Source organism: Dermochelys coriacea, chromosome 6 (assembly GCF_009764565.3).
Source record: "Dermochelys coriacea isolate rDerCor1 chromosome 6, rDerCor1.pri.v4, whole genome shotgun sequence".
Lineage (NCBI taxonomy): Eukaryota > Metazoa > Chordata > Testudines > Dermochelyidae > Dermochelys > Dermochelys coriacea.
Genome location: NC_050073.1, coordinates 34,625,528 through 34,641,446, shown reverse-complemented (window position 1 = coordinate 34,641,446; position 15,919 = coordinate 34,625,528). Strand labels below are relative to the sequence as shown.

The 15,919-nt window shown below is 40.9% G+C and overlaps 1 protein-coding gene across 1 annotated transcript in view; it reads left to right on the top strand.

Annotated features, from left to right (window-relative positions):
* Positions 1-15,919, top strand: part of SPON1 (spondin 1) — a 320,275-nt gene that overhangs the window by 45,964 nt on the left and 258,392 nt on the right. The window contains exon 3 of the mRNA XM_038407513.2: positions 9,665-9,798. Coding sequence (XP_038263441.1) covers positions 9,665-9,798 — 134 coding nt within the window. The remainder of the gene's footprint in view (positions 1-9,664; positions 9,799-15,919) is intronic.

The window sequence follows — 15,919 nt, the reverse complement described above, 5'->3', positions numbered from 1 at the left end:
ATGACGTTGCAATGGAAGTAGATGCTGTGACCATGGAGGGATGGGAACATTATTCTTTACAGAGCTTTTTCTTCCTTTATCCTCAGCACAGATTTTTTTTTATACTAACCCCTCTTTCAACTTGGTGCTTTTAAACTATTTTGTCAGCATCATGGCATTTTCCTATACAGCTTCAGATACCATTTCAAACCACTGTAAAACAAATTTCACTGTATGGAAAACTAATTGCTAGTTTAACTTCTTGAACTATCTACATAGAATTGCATGCAGATACAGTAGTCCATCACTCAAAACTTTGCTCTGATTTGCCTTGGTTGTGGGAGAAGATATTTAATCATTCACATTACAGCTAAGGAGAGTCTGTGAATACCCTACATTCCCTCTGAAGCCAGTGGGATATAAAAAGAATGCAAGATCAAGCCTGAAACCAGTAGTTACTGCCTTTTAATATTTTCCTTATATACATGTTGAGCCAAATTCTACTCTCCATTACAGTTTAAATTCATTAAATTCATTCAAACCATTATGGTTTAAATCCACAGTAACTTCAAGGATGTTGTTTTAGATTTACACCAGTTTCCCTAAGGGCACAATTTTATCCAATTATATTAAAATCTTAATAGAAAAAAAAAGGTAAGACACAAATAGATACTAAGACTAATTATTTCTTTGGCTTTAATGTGTTAGACAGCATTTACCACATGCAGATTCTCCCTTAGAGGCCCCTGATTCTTGGTCAAGGGTTCTACTTTCTCTTAGGATCTTATCCAGCAAATAGCTAACTGCTGGCCCATTCCAGAAAATGTAAGGTTTCCCATTAGAGACAATCTGGAGTTTAGCAAACTATAATTTATTTTGCAAATTCTACATTTTATTTCATGTGTCTTATTCCTGCCAACTCTTTTTCTCATGCATGCGTCATCTGGGTCAATTCCAGAAAAAAATTGGAATTTTATTATCCTCAGAGATTGTTTCTCTTTTTCCTGAATTTGACCAGGAATCTATCACTTTCTCCTGTGTAAGAAAGGGGATCACTAATACAAATGCCCCATTGTCATAGTGATACATCCTGTCTGATAGGGGTCCCAGAGCTATTTTCTACATCGATTGATGTTTAACCTCCAGGGAACCATCTTTTTAACAAATGTATTTGAGTCAGGTTTATATTTACTTGAAGGAACTCCTAGAATCTGGATATTTCTTCTGCTCATTTGATTCTCCAGCACCTCAGCTTATTGGTTAAGGTTCTGAGTTTTATAATGGCATTGTAAAATAAGCAGGATTTTGAATGCTTTCAGATCCATTGGCATTTTCTGCTGGTTCTGCGCAGTGTTTCCAGCTAGTCAAGGTGTTTCTCATTGAGATCCATATACATTAGTAATCTTTGTTGACAAAGTTTCTATTTTACTTTCCCTCAAAGCCATTATTTTATGGAGGCCCTTGCAGGTTTTTTTGCAGGTTTTTTTCCCCAGACAAACATTTGTGTAATGCTTCCTTTTGCTTTGATGGAGATTGGTGAAGGAAATTGGGTTCAAGCTACTTTCTGTTGTCCCAGTATCTACATTCCAGAATATAACTGCTTCTATATTTAATTACGAAATTTTCTATTCTTCACAGCTCACTAATTAGCAGTTTTTTGTAGGTTATATAGGATTAATATATATAACCACTTGTGTGTGTGTGAATGTTCATTGGTAGCTAATTGAAAGAGGCATGAACACGCTCTAACCAAACAACCATTTGGAAATTGAAGAAATGTTTGTGAGCACTGTTTTTGCAGTATCCCCCAAGTCTAGTGATAATCACCAAATTAGTCACACTGGCTCATGGTTATATCCTTATCTCCTTCCTTTGGCATTAGCTGTCCATACTTTTTTTTTAAAAAAATTATTCTGAAATTCGTTGCTGGTGAAAAGTGCTGGATTGACTGCATTGAGGACTAAAATTTGTCTGTAACACAGGTACAGCACAGACTCCCCTACCAGCATGCCTGCCCTTTGATCTGGAAAAACAATTTCTAGGGATATGAAAGTAGCTAAGTGCCTATCTTAGGCACCTGGAAGTGACATCTGTAGTAGAGTTGGTTTCTGTGGATTCCATTTGTCCAGTCGGAACTGGATTGAACACTTGTTCATTTCAAAAACACTAACTGGTAAAAATGACTTTTAAACACAAACTAAACTGGATTTGGACCCTGGAACATAAAGATGAAAGGTTCATCCTTTACTGGTCGCTATCTAGCTTGCCTTAATGTGTGTTCACTTACATATAGTTATTTCACCTTGCTCAGTCTGAGTTGAGCACGGTCTTTAAAGATTTTTCCAAGCATGCATAATCCTCATGCTACAATAACTATTCTGAGAGGATGATTACCTGCATCATGCCCATAGAATATGGGGCTAGTGTTGCTGTAACTAATGCAGTAATTTAGACAGTGTACACAGTTTTCCCAGGAAACCATCTCTTTTAAGAATGACCCAACAAGCTGTTTTGCATTTTAATACAGTTCTTGAATAGTTCTGTATTTTTGGAGAACAGATCGAACAACTGTTTAATTAATTTAACTAGGTTCAAAGCTGTAGCTTCCATTAGAGGTATACATTCCAGCATTGATTGCTGTTCCATTGTGAAAAATAATACAGCTTCCACTTCCAGATTCTTAAGTGGAGGAGAATGATCTCAGCAGAAAGCATGCCAGCTGAATGATGAACCTTGCTCATTTTGCCTTAGCAGCTGAAAAGTGGAGAAAACTTGCTTTCTTCTTATGCTTGATAGATTCTCCCACAAGCCAAAAGTCAGTTTTGTCAGCGCATGTTGTGAGGAGTGTGAAAGCAAAGTAGGAGTAGATCAGTGGGGCATAAGGTGGCAGAGATAAAGGGCATATTCTGCTTTCTGTGACTTGTTTGTACGTGATGGGGAAATCTCAGAAGTTTCTAAGGCCTTCATTGGCTAAGCATTCACAAATCCGTATTGGAATTATCCAGACCTTAGAGGAGTTCTCAGGAAAGGATGGGGGATACTTCCTCCCAACTTTCAGCCTGCAGGGAGCTCTATTTCCCTCCTTCCCCCCAGTCTCTCTTCATTCTCTTCTCTCCCAAACCTGCTTCTTTCTTGCCCATCCCGAAGTACCCTAGTCACACCTACCTCTCACCAAATCCACCCCCCCCGAAACTCATCTCAAGCCCTTTACCTGTGCAGTGAAGATAAACCATAATATACTTGAATGGCACCTGTCTCTGAGCACCCAGGTGCAAGCATCTCCACTGCAAAGCCCTATCCGCATTACTGTCCTCACTGTGTCTGCACCTGCCCATGTGGGTCTGTGGTGGGTTCTTTGCACTTTAGGGTTTTTCCTTGTCAATTGTGAGATAAAGTGTCTGTCTTTCCAGGGGAATTGTGGGAAGGCATTGAAGGAATATCAGTACTCAGGTGATTTTGCCTGCATCCTCACTGCAAATTGGCAGGTTCCAGCCAGAATTAAACCAAAGCTCAGGCTCCACCCTATACCTCCTGGGTAAGCTAGGGCTTAAAGCACCTCCAAACCCAGGTCACAGATTGCTCTGCGTGGATGGTAGGGAGATTTGTGTTAAAACCCAGGTAAGAGCTCAGGTTGACTGTGCAGTGAAAACATATCCTTACACACACCTCTTCCCTGTGGCTCCTTTTTTGTATCCTCCTTCCAAATGTCTTGTGTTTCTCCTTCCTTTGGCCACAGATACCTTATTTCCAAACTCCCACATCTCTGCTCCTTCCAAGAGACCCCAATTGCCACTCATCTCTCCCACAAATATCTCCCTCAAATATTCTCCTTTCCCTCTCTCCCACCTTCCCCTAGCACCTAATCTCCCTAGCAGCTAGGAGAAAGGCTGGCCACTCTCTATCACCTCAGATTTTGTATAATTCCTACACTATTTGCAAACACATATTTTGGGTAACTATATTTGGGGTGCTTCTAGATTATTGTTAGTTTTAATATGTGCTTTGTACTCAATAAGAATACGGATTTTTGAGTAAAAGCACTTCTGTGTGTATCAATCATTTATCAGACGGAAGTGCTGTGTCCACTCACTGATTTATTTCCTGATACTGCCTGAAAAACAGAGCTTAGGGTTCAGATAACTCTGGGTAATAGGCAAAGTAATATCTTTTATTGGACCAACTTATGTTGGTGAGCGAGACAAGGTTTTGAGCTTACAAAGAGCTCTTCTTCAGGTGAAGAGCTCTGTGTAAGCTTGAAAGCTTGTCTCTCTCACCAACATAAATTGGTCCAATAAAAGATATTCCTTCCCCCACCTTGTCTCCCATATAGGTTTATGGGATTTTCAATCATTCATCCATAACAACTTTATGATAACACTTTGCTGTGTAAATGTTATTTCAACTGAGTAGATATGTTATTTAAATCCTGCAATAATATTTACCTACTAGTTATTAGTTAACATTAATAATTTAACATAGTCTGGGTTTGTGCTAAAATGCTGGAAATGAGCCTTAATTTTTCATAATTTTATCGGTATATAAAATGAAAAGCAGACACCAGAAACAAAACAAAACTAGAATATATTTCACAGTATGACTGCAAGGAAGTATATTTAAACAAGTGTTGTTGCTTCAAGTATCTGTGATTGATATTCTTTTCCTCTGAAACATAATAATGTTGATAGGTATATAAATCACCATGGGGTGTAGAATGACATGTTCTAGATGATCAGACCTATTTAGCCAAGCAGGCACTGTATTACTTCATTTTCTCAGAGCCATAACTTGAGACATAACCCTTCGGCAAAACTAATCCAATTCCTCTTCTTTCCCTGTCTTTATTCTCCCACATTCTCTGGGTTTTAAAACACAATGTAATGGGAGAGAAGCTAAAATGTAAAATATAATGATATAAGTTGAAAATGAATTCCATTTGCTAAGAAATACCACTGTGGGCTAACATTAGAGAAAATAATGATATTAATATCTTACATTGGTGTGTAGAATCCCTGTACTATGAAAAGCTTAATAATTCTGGTCCTGATCTGTCCCCAGTTATGCAGCCTGGGCTAAATTTCGCATTCTCCACTCAATCACAATTCCCATTGAAATACATGGGACTGTTTACAGAGTAAAGTACTATCACAGAGTGACTGATCCCTTTAATGGAAAATGGAGCAAGCCTTGCCTATACCATAATTGGCTGCTTCCCAGCCTGATGGTGAACACCTGAGCCTCAAAAAAAGGGTTTCAGAGTAGCAGCCATGTTAGTCTGTATTCGCAAAAAGAAAAGGAGTACTTGTGGCACCTTAGAGACTAACAAATTTATTAGAGCATAAGCTTTCGTGAGCTACAGCTCACTTCATCGGATGCATTTAGCCCTCTACACCAACATTCCACACAAAGATGGACTACAAGCCGTCAGGAACACTATCCCCGATATTGTCACAGCTAACCTGGTGGCTGAACTTTGTGACTTTGTCCTCACCCATAACTATTTCACATTTGGGGACAATGTATACCTGCAAATCAGCGGCACTGCGATGGGTACCCGCATGGCCCCACAGTATGCCAACATTTTTATGGCTGACTTAGAACAACGCTTCCTCAGCTCTCGTCCCCTAATGCCTCTACTCTACTTGCGCTACACTGATGACATCTTCATCATCTGGACCCATGGAAAAGAAGCCCTTGAAGAATTCCACCATGATTTCAACAATTTCCATCCCACCATCAACCTCAGCCTGGACCAGTCCACACAAGAGATCCACTTCCTGGACACTACGGTGCTAATAAGCGATGGTCACATAAACACCACCCTATATCGGAAACCTACTGACCGCTATTCCTACCTACATGCCTCTAGCTTTCATCCAGATCATACCACTCGATCCATTGTCTACAGCCAAGCTCTGCGATATAACCGCATTTGCTCCAACCCCTCAGACAGAGACAAACACCTACAAGATCTCTATCATGCATTCCTACAACTACAATACCCACCTGCTGAAGTGAAGAAACACATTGACAGAGCCAGAAGAGTACCCAGAAGTCACCTACTACAGGACAGGCCCAACAAAGAAAATAACAGAATGCCACTAGCCATCACCTTCAGCCCCCAACTAAAACCTCTCCAACGCATCATCAAGGATCTACAACCTATCCTGAAGGACGACCCATCACTCTCACAGATCTTGGGAGACAGGCCAGTCCTTGCTTACAGACAGCCCCCCAATCTGAAGCAAATACTCACCAGCAACCACACAACAGAACCACTAACCCAGGAACCTATCCTTGCAACAAAGCCCGTTGCCAACTCTGTCCACATATCTATTCAGGGGATACCATCATAGGGCCTAATCACATCAGCCACACTATCAGAGGCTCGTTCACCTGCGCATCTACCAATGTGATATATGCCATCATGTGCCAGCAATGCCCCTCTGCCATGTACATTGGCCAAACTGGACAGTCTCTACGTAAAAGAATGAATGGACACAAATCAGACGTCAAGAATTATAACATTCAAAAACCAGTTGGAGAACACTTCAATCTCTCTGGTCACTCGATTACAGACCTAAGGGTGGCTATCCTTCAACAAAAAAGCTTCAAAAACAGACTCCAACGAGAGACTGCTGAATTGGAATTAATTTGCAAACTGGATACAATTAATTTAGGCTTGAATAGAGACTGGGAATGGATGAGTCATTACACAAAGTAAAACTATTTCCCCACGTTATTTCTCCCCCCCCCCCACTGTTCCTCAGATATTCTTATTAACTGCTGGAATTAGCCTACCTTGCTTGTCACCATGAAAGGTTTTTCTCCTTTCCCCCCCCTGCTGCTGGTGATGGCTTATCTTAAGTGATCACTCTCCTTACAGTGTGTATGATAAACCCATTGTTTCATGTTCTCTGTGTGTGTATATAAATCTCCCCTCTGTTTTTTCCAGCAAATGCATCCGATGAAGTGAGCTGTAGCTCACGAAAGCTTATGCTCTAATAAATTTGTTAGTCTCTAAGGTGCCACAAGTACTCCTTTTCTTTTTTCAAAAAAAGGGGTAAGAGAACTCAGAGAGAAAAACTACAAGAAACAGGTTAAGCTCCTGTGGGAAGCTCTGAGGTGGGATCTGCAGGAAGCCGGGAACTCCAGTAAGTGGTAGACAGTAAGAAAGACTCCAGGGAAAGCAGTTTAGGAGTCAGCCCTTTATCTTAGAGGAGAGAAAGACTTAAAGGTAGCCCTGAAGGAGGTCTGAAGAGTAGCCCAAGAGAAAGAATCTTTGGTTTGTTGCGAGGTGGGTTTGTCTGGACTTTTGTTGCTCTGGAAGGGGTTAAATTTGCTTAGTTAGTTGGCCAAGGGGCCAAGCCACATTACCAACACTGACCCATGTGGGGAAGGCTGACGGGATTCCTCTTGTTGGAGGAAAGTGAGGCAGAAGAGGATTATGAGTGGCCATGCCTGTACTATGCAACGTAAGTAAGGGAATCCCAATCAGTCGCTGAGCGGTTAACCCACAGAACATCTGAGAGGAAGGCTGATAGATATTATTTCCCCCATTTTGCAGATGGGGAATTTGAGGCAGATAGAATAAGTACAACTCTGTGTCAAACCAAGATTACAGTTTAGGATTTTGGGTGCATTTGGTGCTTAGACCATTAGATCATGTCAAATAGAAGTGTGTGTGGGGGGGAAATCAGTATAGTGCCTGACCTGTGTTTGTTTGTTCACAGCAGTCCTTATTCTCAACATTTCATGTTAACAATTTACAAAATTCAAATCTAATGGGATAGTTTGGCAGTGATATGTGTTTCATAAGGAGTGTGATACAAATCAATAAATGTGATGGACAAAATATATGGGTATTAGATGTCTTTAATAAAAACAATTGTATCCACATACATTTCTTGAATTTATATAGTCATTGTTTTTTTATTTTTGGTTATTTTCTTAGATTTCATAAAAGAGGCAAGAGTAATGGCCCTAGAATCCAAAATCATCTGTTTCTCTATAGACTAATAAGAACAGAGGTTTGTCCACACTGGCTTGTGCCAATGCACCTCCACCCTGACCTAAAGTGATAGGAGTTCTAGCTCTATGCCCAATGTTTGCCCTCTCTTTTGAGATTGCCAACAAGGGTGCCAGTTGTTTTAGTATAGACCCCATCTATCCTCTGAATGAAAATCTGTTCATATTACAGATATCCCTTTTCTACACTATGTGAAATGCTCTCCATTGTACCAGAATATTTGTTAAAGCAACGTTAATTGCAGAATGTATACAATGGTGAATAGAGTTGGGCAAAAAGTTAGCAATTAAAACCTGCAGCCACAAAAAATGTGTCCAGTTACAATCCTGAAATTCAGAAAAGATTTGTTGAATGATTGGCTAAGATTTGCAACTCACTGATGTAAACTGGACCCAGTTTGGAGTCACCCTTGGCGAGGCCAAGTCAATGCAAGCCATTTTCTGATTTGAAGCGCAGCCTCTCAAAATCGCAGCATAGTGTGTTTCCAAACAAAACTTGGCAGTTTTAACTGAATTGTCTTTGAGAGTTTGTGCTTGTTCAAAAACCAGACTCCAACTGAAACCCATGGAATACAAATACTAGAGGAAATTGTAAAAAAATATTTGAACAGGTACCAAAACCAGAGCCTTGCAGATTCTAATTCAAACTCTGTTTCACAGCTCCTGTTCCTGCAGAGCATCAGCTTACTATCACAACTGGCTCATAAATATGGTCACATTATATTATTTCTTCACTTCACTTCTCTTATGTTTACCAGTAACCAACCCTATACAGCATTAATTTATGCATATTATCTCACATACTGGGATCTGGAATGAAGCTATATTACAGATGAAAGTATGATTCACACCTTACTGGTCGTGTTGGGCATAACACCTTGAGTATAGTAGGATTTACACAGATGTTTGATGAGAAACTGCCCACAGTAACATGTTTTCTCTACTAACTCCAGTTGCTACAACACTAAGAGGTGGAAATGACATAAATTTTGTTATCGTTCTGTCTGTAAACATTTATGTGAAGTTGCAATTATCAAGGCCAACTTAATCTTACTTCAGCAGTTCCCAAACTGTGGGTCAGAACCCCAAATGGGATTGTGGCACCAGAGATGGGGTTGCGGCGACTCCTAGTGTTCAGAGGAGACCATTTTGCTCCACTCCACATGACTTCTCATGGACTGTGTGTTTGTGTGTGTGTGTGTGAGGCATAATCCATAAAGGACGCCATTTTGTAGAACAAAACAGTGTCTTCCACACAGCGTGAACTCACATGTATGGTGTGTGTGAGGTCATGCTGTGTGGAGGATGCTATTTTGCTCTTCAAAATGTTATTTTCCTTGCTATCTGATGTTCTGAGAGGAAATAATTCATTAAAATAGGGTCATGCTGGCAAAAAGTTTGGGAACTCCATCCCGATATGGTTGATTTGCAGCCATATTCAGAAACGAGCAACTTCCCATAACTTGAGAACATTTCTTTGTTAGTTCTGGTTTCATTTTGTTTATTTTAATAGATTAATTGACTGTTACAACCCTATCTGCGAAAGACTGGTGATCTAGAAAAATATAGTTACAGGTAATTCCATTTAAAGGAAACACAAACTGACATAAAACACTTCCTAAGCACATTTATTCTAGAAAGCATCTTTATATTTCTTTAGATTATAGATGAAGAAGAAACACAATTCATGAGTAATTGTCCTGTTGCTGTTACTGAGAGTACGCCAAGAAGACGGACACGCATTCACGTTTTCTGGACAGCGCCTCCTGTTGGTACAGGCTGTGTAATTCTGAAGTAAGTACTTTTACGTGGATCCAAGTTACAAGTAAAACCAGGTTCTGTTTATAATAAGTCTAATATGATTTACAATACATTGATGCCTGTTTTTATACACATGAGTCAGCAGTGGTTTAACCTGCACAAAATTCTCTTGCAACTGTTTGGCCTACATTTTTAAAAAACAGACTCAATATTCCAGGCACGGCTATGTGTTACCAGCTGCACCAATTTAGAAGCATAGCTTTTAGAAGACTTCACCCACAAATCAGGCAGTTAGTCTTGTAAACATTTTTTGAGGAAATTATGCACATAATATTGGAGGCATGATTGAAATGCTGGTAAATCCTTAAATTTTAGCCAAGCACGTCAATCAGGCTGCACTATGGTATCTGCATTTTCTCAAATTAATCAATATCGCTCAGAAAAGCACAGTGTTATATCAGCAACCGGATGTTTTTGACAGGAATTTGTTTTGTTTCCTGATTTAAAATCACAACAAAACGTTGCCACACGCTGTTCACTGTGTTGCAAGCTAATTTAAGAATGGTGTAGAACAGGGGTGGGCAAACTTTTTGGCCCGAGGGCCACATCAGGCTTGCAAAACTGTATGGAGGGCCAGGTAGGGAAGGCTGTGCATCCCCAAACAGCCTGGCCCCTGCCCCCATCCGCCCCCTCCCACATCCCGCCCCCTTACTGCCCCCGTCAGAACCCCCGACCCATCCAATCCCCCCTGCTCCTTGTTCCCTGATCACCCCAACCCCTATCCATACCCTCCACCCCCTGACAGGCCCCCCAGGACTCCCGCGCTTATCCAACTCCCCCGCTCCCTGTCCCCTGACCCCCCCCCCGAACCTCCCCCTCATCCAACCGCTCCCTGTCCCCTGACTGCCCCCCCGGGACCCCATGCCCCTTATCCAACCCCCCGACCCCCTTACCATGCCACTCAGAGCAGCATGTCTGGCAGCCATGCCGCCTGGCCAGAGCCAGACGCGCTGCCCTGCAGGAGCTTGCAGCCCCGCCGCCCAGAGTGCTGCCCATGTGGTGGCATGACTGTGGGGAAGGGGGAACAGCAGGGGAGAGGCAGGGGGCTAGCCTCCCCATCCAGAAACTCGGGGGCTGGGCTGGATGGTCCCGCAGGCCAGATGTGGCCTGCGGGCCATAGTTTGCCCACCTCTGGTGTAGAATGTAATGGTGTTATAAGGGTCCCATAAGCATTTCCAAGAAGATTCATTCAGTGTCATTGCACTGTTTAAAGAGAGATGATTCCCCTTGCCCACCAGCATCACCTTCATCTTACTTTGATTGTATTTGAGCCCTTCTTATTCCTCAAGGTGTGTATTTCTTTCAGACATTGGGGTAACTAGTTGATGGTGGTGTTTTGTTCTGATGAGAATGAGTTATATTGCTCTGTATTATCAGCACATTGTAGGCATTTGACCCTGAAGCATCACTCATTGTCTCTTGGTGGCTGAAACAGGAAGTGAAAAATATTTAATACAGTAAAAGCTACAGGAGACATTTAGCTAGGCCAAATTTAGTTCTTAACATCCATAAGACTTAACACGATTCCTACAAAACTTTTAACAAGGGTTGGGCAGCTGGAGTGCAGTGACTGCTGCTTATTATACTAATCCTAACTGTCTCTGTGTTACCTGCATCTTTGCTGTATCCACCTGAGGTTTGTCTCTCTTATTATTTGATTGTAAGCAAGGATCATTCCAACATATGTATGCATAGTGGCATAATAGGGCAATTAGATACTACCATAATACAAATAATAATTATTAATTCAGTTGGAATATATCCAGAACCTCATAATTTAAGACCCTGCTCTTACAATAATTATGGTGGGATCTTTCACGACCACAGGTTGTAAGGAGGAACTTGGTTTTACATAGCTTCTAAAAGTCAGCTCACCAACAACACACAGAGTATCTCTGATTAGAATTCTGTTGTACTTCTGAGTTCAGTTCAAAAGAAGAATGGAACACCACAGAAAAAAACAGCTACCTTTTATTGTGATTTGTCAGAGCCAGTGATTAACATAATGTGGCTTTCATTTGCACTGAAATTCAGCGGTCAGTAGTACTATACATAGCAATTACTATTGTGCTTTTTGGCATAAACTTAACACCATTTACATTTTTCCATTTGGAGCTCATCTAAATTATAGGGTTTACACTAAGCCTCCTGTACAATCACCTCCCCATGCTCCCATAGAAATTCATACAAATGCTGGGCAACATTTTCTCAACTATTTTGGCAATCATAAGACCTTCAATGAGACCATAAAAATTGCATAGTTTAAAAATAGCTATTATAATTAGGGATGGCCAAACAGTGTTAGTGTTCTTCATTTCATCCCTATTCCTCCCCACTTCTTTCTGTATGTGCAGGAGTGCAACTCAGTTGTACTACTAATATATATCTGGGGGGAGGACTCTATCCTGATAATTTGCTGGTAAGATGTGTTTCAACTGGGGCTGGTGGTTTTGAGCCAGTTTTGAACAGAGAGGGCCTGATTCTTTTACACCATATAATGATCCATTGGCTTCAACTTACACTGCTATAAATATAAAGAGAATCATGCCTTAAGGAGAAAAGGTAGTTACCAGTTTGTTAAATGAAACTAATCTACAAATATTTTTTCCTTATTATGGGCCAAGTTCTGCTCTCATTATGCCAGCCTAAATCCAGAGTAACTCTACAGACTTAATGAAGTTGCTTTGGAATTGCACCAGTGTAACTGGGAATAGAATTTGGTCTGATGTTGTTCTTAACACTGAGTTTTATTTTCCTGAGGCCCATAATTGACCAGCAGTCCCCTTAAACCTTTTCAGGCACTGTACCTATTACCTGTTTGGCTGAAAAGCCAAAAGTGGTACGGGAAAAATGAGATAGTGAAGGTTCCAAGTGCAGCATGGGAAGTAGAAATGTTTTGGCTTGAGTACTAGGTAGCTTGATGCATAACTTCAAGGGCGGTTTGTAGGTAGCATTAGTTTACATTTTGTCTCCCTAGCCACACCCCATACTATCTTGCTTTGTCACACAACTGTTAATCAATTTTTTTGCATAAAAGGCTAACATTACCAGGTTATTTTACATCTGATATCTCATAACCATAATTGGTACAGAACACTTCAGGCAGATTCCTCACTCCCACAGAGTTGTTGCAGCACAGAAGCCTGAAGGTTTGGTCTCTATTTGCCTCAGTTTACAATAAGTCTCTTGAATTCTCCCAGACTCTACATTGAAATACATACACATCAGTCTACTGAGCATGGCTACACTGCCTGGATACATATACAATACTAACTAATGCAGCAAAGTACTTAAGCACGTGCTTAGGTCCCATTGAAATCAGATTTAAGTGCATGCTTAAAGTTTAAACATGTACTTAAGTGGTTTGCTGGTTCATGGCCTATGCTCTCACAGACATGTTTGTGCACACAAGGGACTCATTGAAACCTTTTCTGGGATCTGTGGGTGAGCAAGAGCATGTGATCAGCAATGATCTGTCCCTATAGCAGGTGGAACATCTCAAAAATGGATGAGAGTCTTGGGGAAATATGTATCATAACACGGAAGTGGAGAAGCTTCCAGACTTGGACTTGGTTATTTAAATGTTGCTAATCACCTCTCTTGCCATGCGGTAAGAAAAAAAATCTCCACTATCACTGTAGCTCTCATTGTGGTGTCCCAGTGCAAGAGGGCTGGGGTGAATTCAGCACTCAGATCCAGAAATATGGCCTCTTGCATCTAAAAGTTCTGCAGCCTCTGTTAATCCTCCCAAACCTGCTTTATGATGTAATCCCACCAATGAGTGCTTGTTTCCTGGGCCCCGAAGCACTGATCCACCGTGTAGAATTGCTCTGTGAATGCCAACAGCAACCTGACATTTTTATTCACTGTGTCCATCAGCCTCTATTCATTGTTGTCAAACATCTCTTCTTCCTCATTGAACCAACCAGCTGTAGTGGTAGTCACTGAAGTTCTGCAGATACTGACAAATTGTGCATCCTGTATTAGCATTGGTCATTAGAATTGTGCTGAACTCTGGGTTCTGCTGGAGAGATGGTGTAAACCAAAAAGTGACACAAAAGGGACTGTGGGCATTTTTAAATTATGGGATGGAATGATCATTATGGGATAGAGAAAGTGGCATTATGGGAACTTGACCCCTAGTTCTCAGAAATCCCTGGGAAAATTTCTGGTATCCCACAAAGCACTGAGAAAGTGCCCCACAAGGCATTGTGCTGGTTGGCTGCGCAGGGTGCACTGGGATGCCTACCTGTGATGCACTGCAATTTTCCATTGATGCAAGCACTTGTGGTGTATATGTACAACATTGACACAAGCAGCCAGTGTACATGTGTGCGAGCAATATAGAAAAGTCGGTGTAAATCAATGTAATTTACATCATGTAGAAACTTTGTAGTGTAGACACAGCCAACTATAGGTGCATTTCTTAGCTATGCCGGAGGACAGACTGTCTTAAACCACTTTTAGCCCTAGGTTTTTGAAGTTGAATGATAAAGTATATTGCGGGGTATAAAGTGTCTCATTTAAGTGTGATTTGAAATGTGGGCAGCTTAAGATTTAAATCTGAAAAAAGGAAAATATTAAGTGAAAATGTATGCAATAGAAGGATATAATATAAAATAATGGAGTAAAGCCTTGGTATGCATTAAAATTTAATAGTGGGGAAACTGTTGTATAAATATGCGTTTGCAAATAGTGCAGGAATTATGCAAAATCTTGTTAATATCTAAGTCACTCAAGCTTATCAAGTCATGTAAATCTGATGAAGAGGCAAATGCAAGAGATGCTTTGGAATGTTGCAAGATGCTAATTACATTTTCCTCTTTTTGCATTTGAGTTTGACTGAGTCTGAATGCAACAGATTATTTAATAAATATTGGCCAGGGACAGATATATTGTATATTTAATTTACCATTTAGAAAGGAAACCTTAAGCAGTGCTCTGATGGGATCCCATAACTGGTATGTCAGGCAATTATGATACGTGCTTCGTATGATAAACTAAACATTTACAAGATTTTATTTACTAGGTGCTCACCTTCTGCCATCCAAACGATAGTTAACCAACCAACAAATGAAAATCCAAGATAGCTATTCCTTCTCTTATTTCCTGTAACATATCAAGTATCTTCATCAAGGCCTCTTCACGGATTGTTCATGGGGAAATTTTTTGAACCATGTCTAGGGGAATATTTTAATCTTTTTGAGAAGGTGTGTGGAATTGTTTTTCTGCATAAATAATCTTCCTCATGATTTATTAACTCCCCTTTTTCTGGATGTAAGTGGCCACCAGAGGGCTGAGCAACGTAAAAGGACTCTCCCAAATAAGAACTCTGGCAGATTTAGCACATCACTGTACGCATTTTAAAAAAATTTCTTCATTGGGAAATGGTGTGTCTGGTGCGCTGGCTGAGCTGGTAGCAAAATCTACTGCAGATTTCAGGAACAACTTCAGGATTCAAAACATGTATCTGCACTTGCGATACAATATTCAGTCTCCGTGGAAGATGTGGCTTCCTTTCCTGTGTGCCATCCCTCTTTCTCTCAGCCCCCATATCTCTGAAAGTGAATGATATTAAACTAAAAGTGTGTGAACCCCAGGAGGGTTTGATTACCATGAGTTTCATACACAATTTTATTTTATTTGGGTTTGCATCCCATTCTGCTATTCCAATGGTGTTGGAAAATCTAAGACAGAGTTCAAAAGGAACCTGAAAATCTCAATAAAACTATCCATTTCCGACGGGTTGGGGTCATATCCATGGGCACACAATGAAATTCTCTTGATATCTGTCCAATCAAATTTTTTTCCAGCATCCAGAACTCATGATGTAGTTGTGATGAGGTATGCAAACCCCACACTGGCCACCAAGGGATTAAGGGGTTGCTCTGAGCTCAGCCAGTCTCCCGTTGCCACACCTGCAAGAGATTCACAGGCTGGGGGAGAAATTAAAAGGGAGCAGAATAGCTCCCTTGGTGGCAGTCCAGAAAAGAGGGCACACCAGCAATTCACAGCTCCTGAGGGAAGGCAGGATCTTTTCCAACAATAACTACCTGAAGCTCCCTCCCTCAGGGAAGGGAGAACCTGCTTCAGA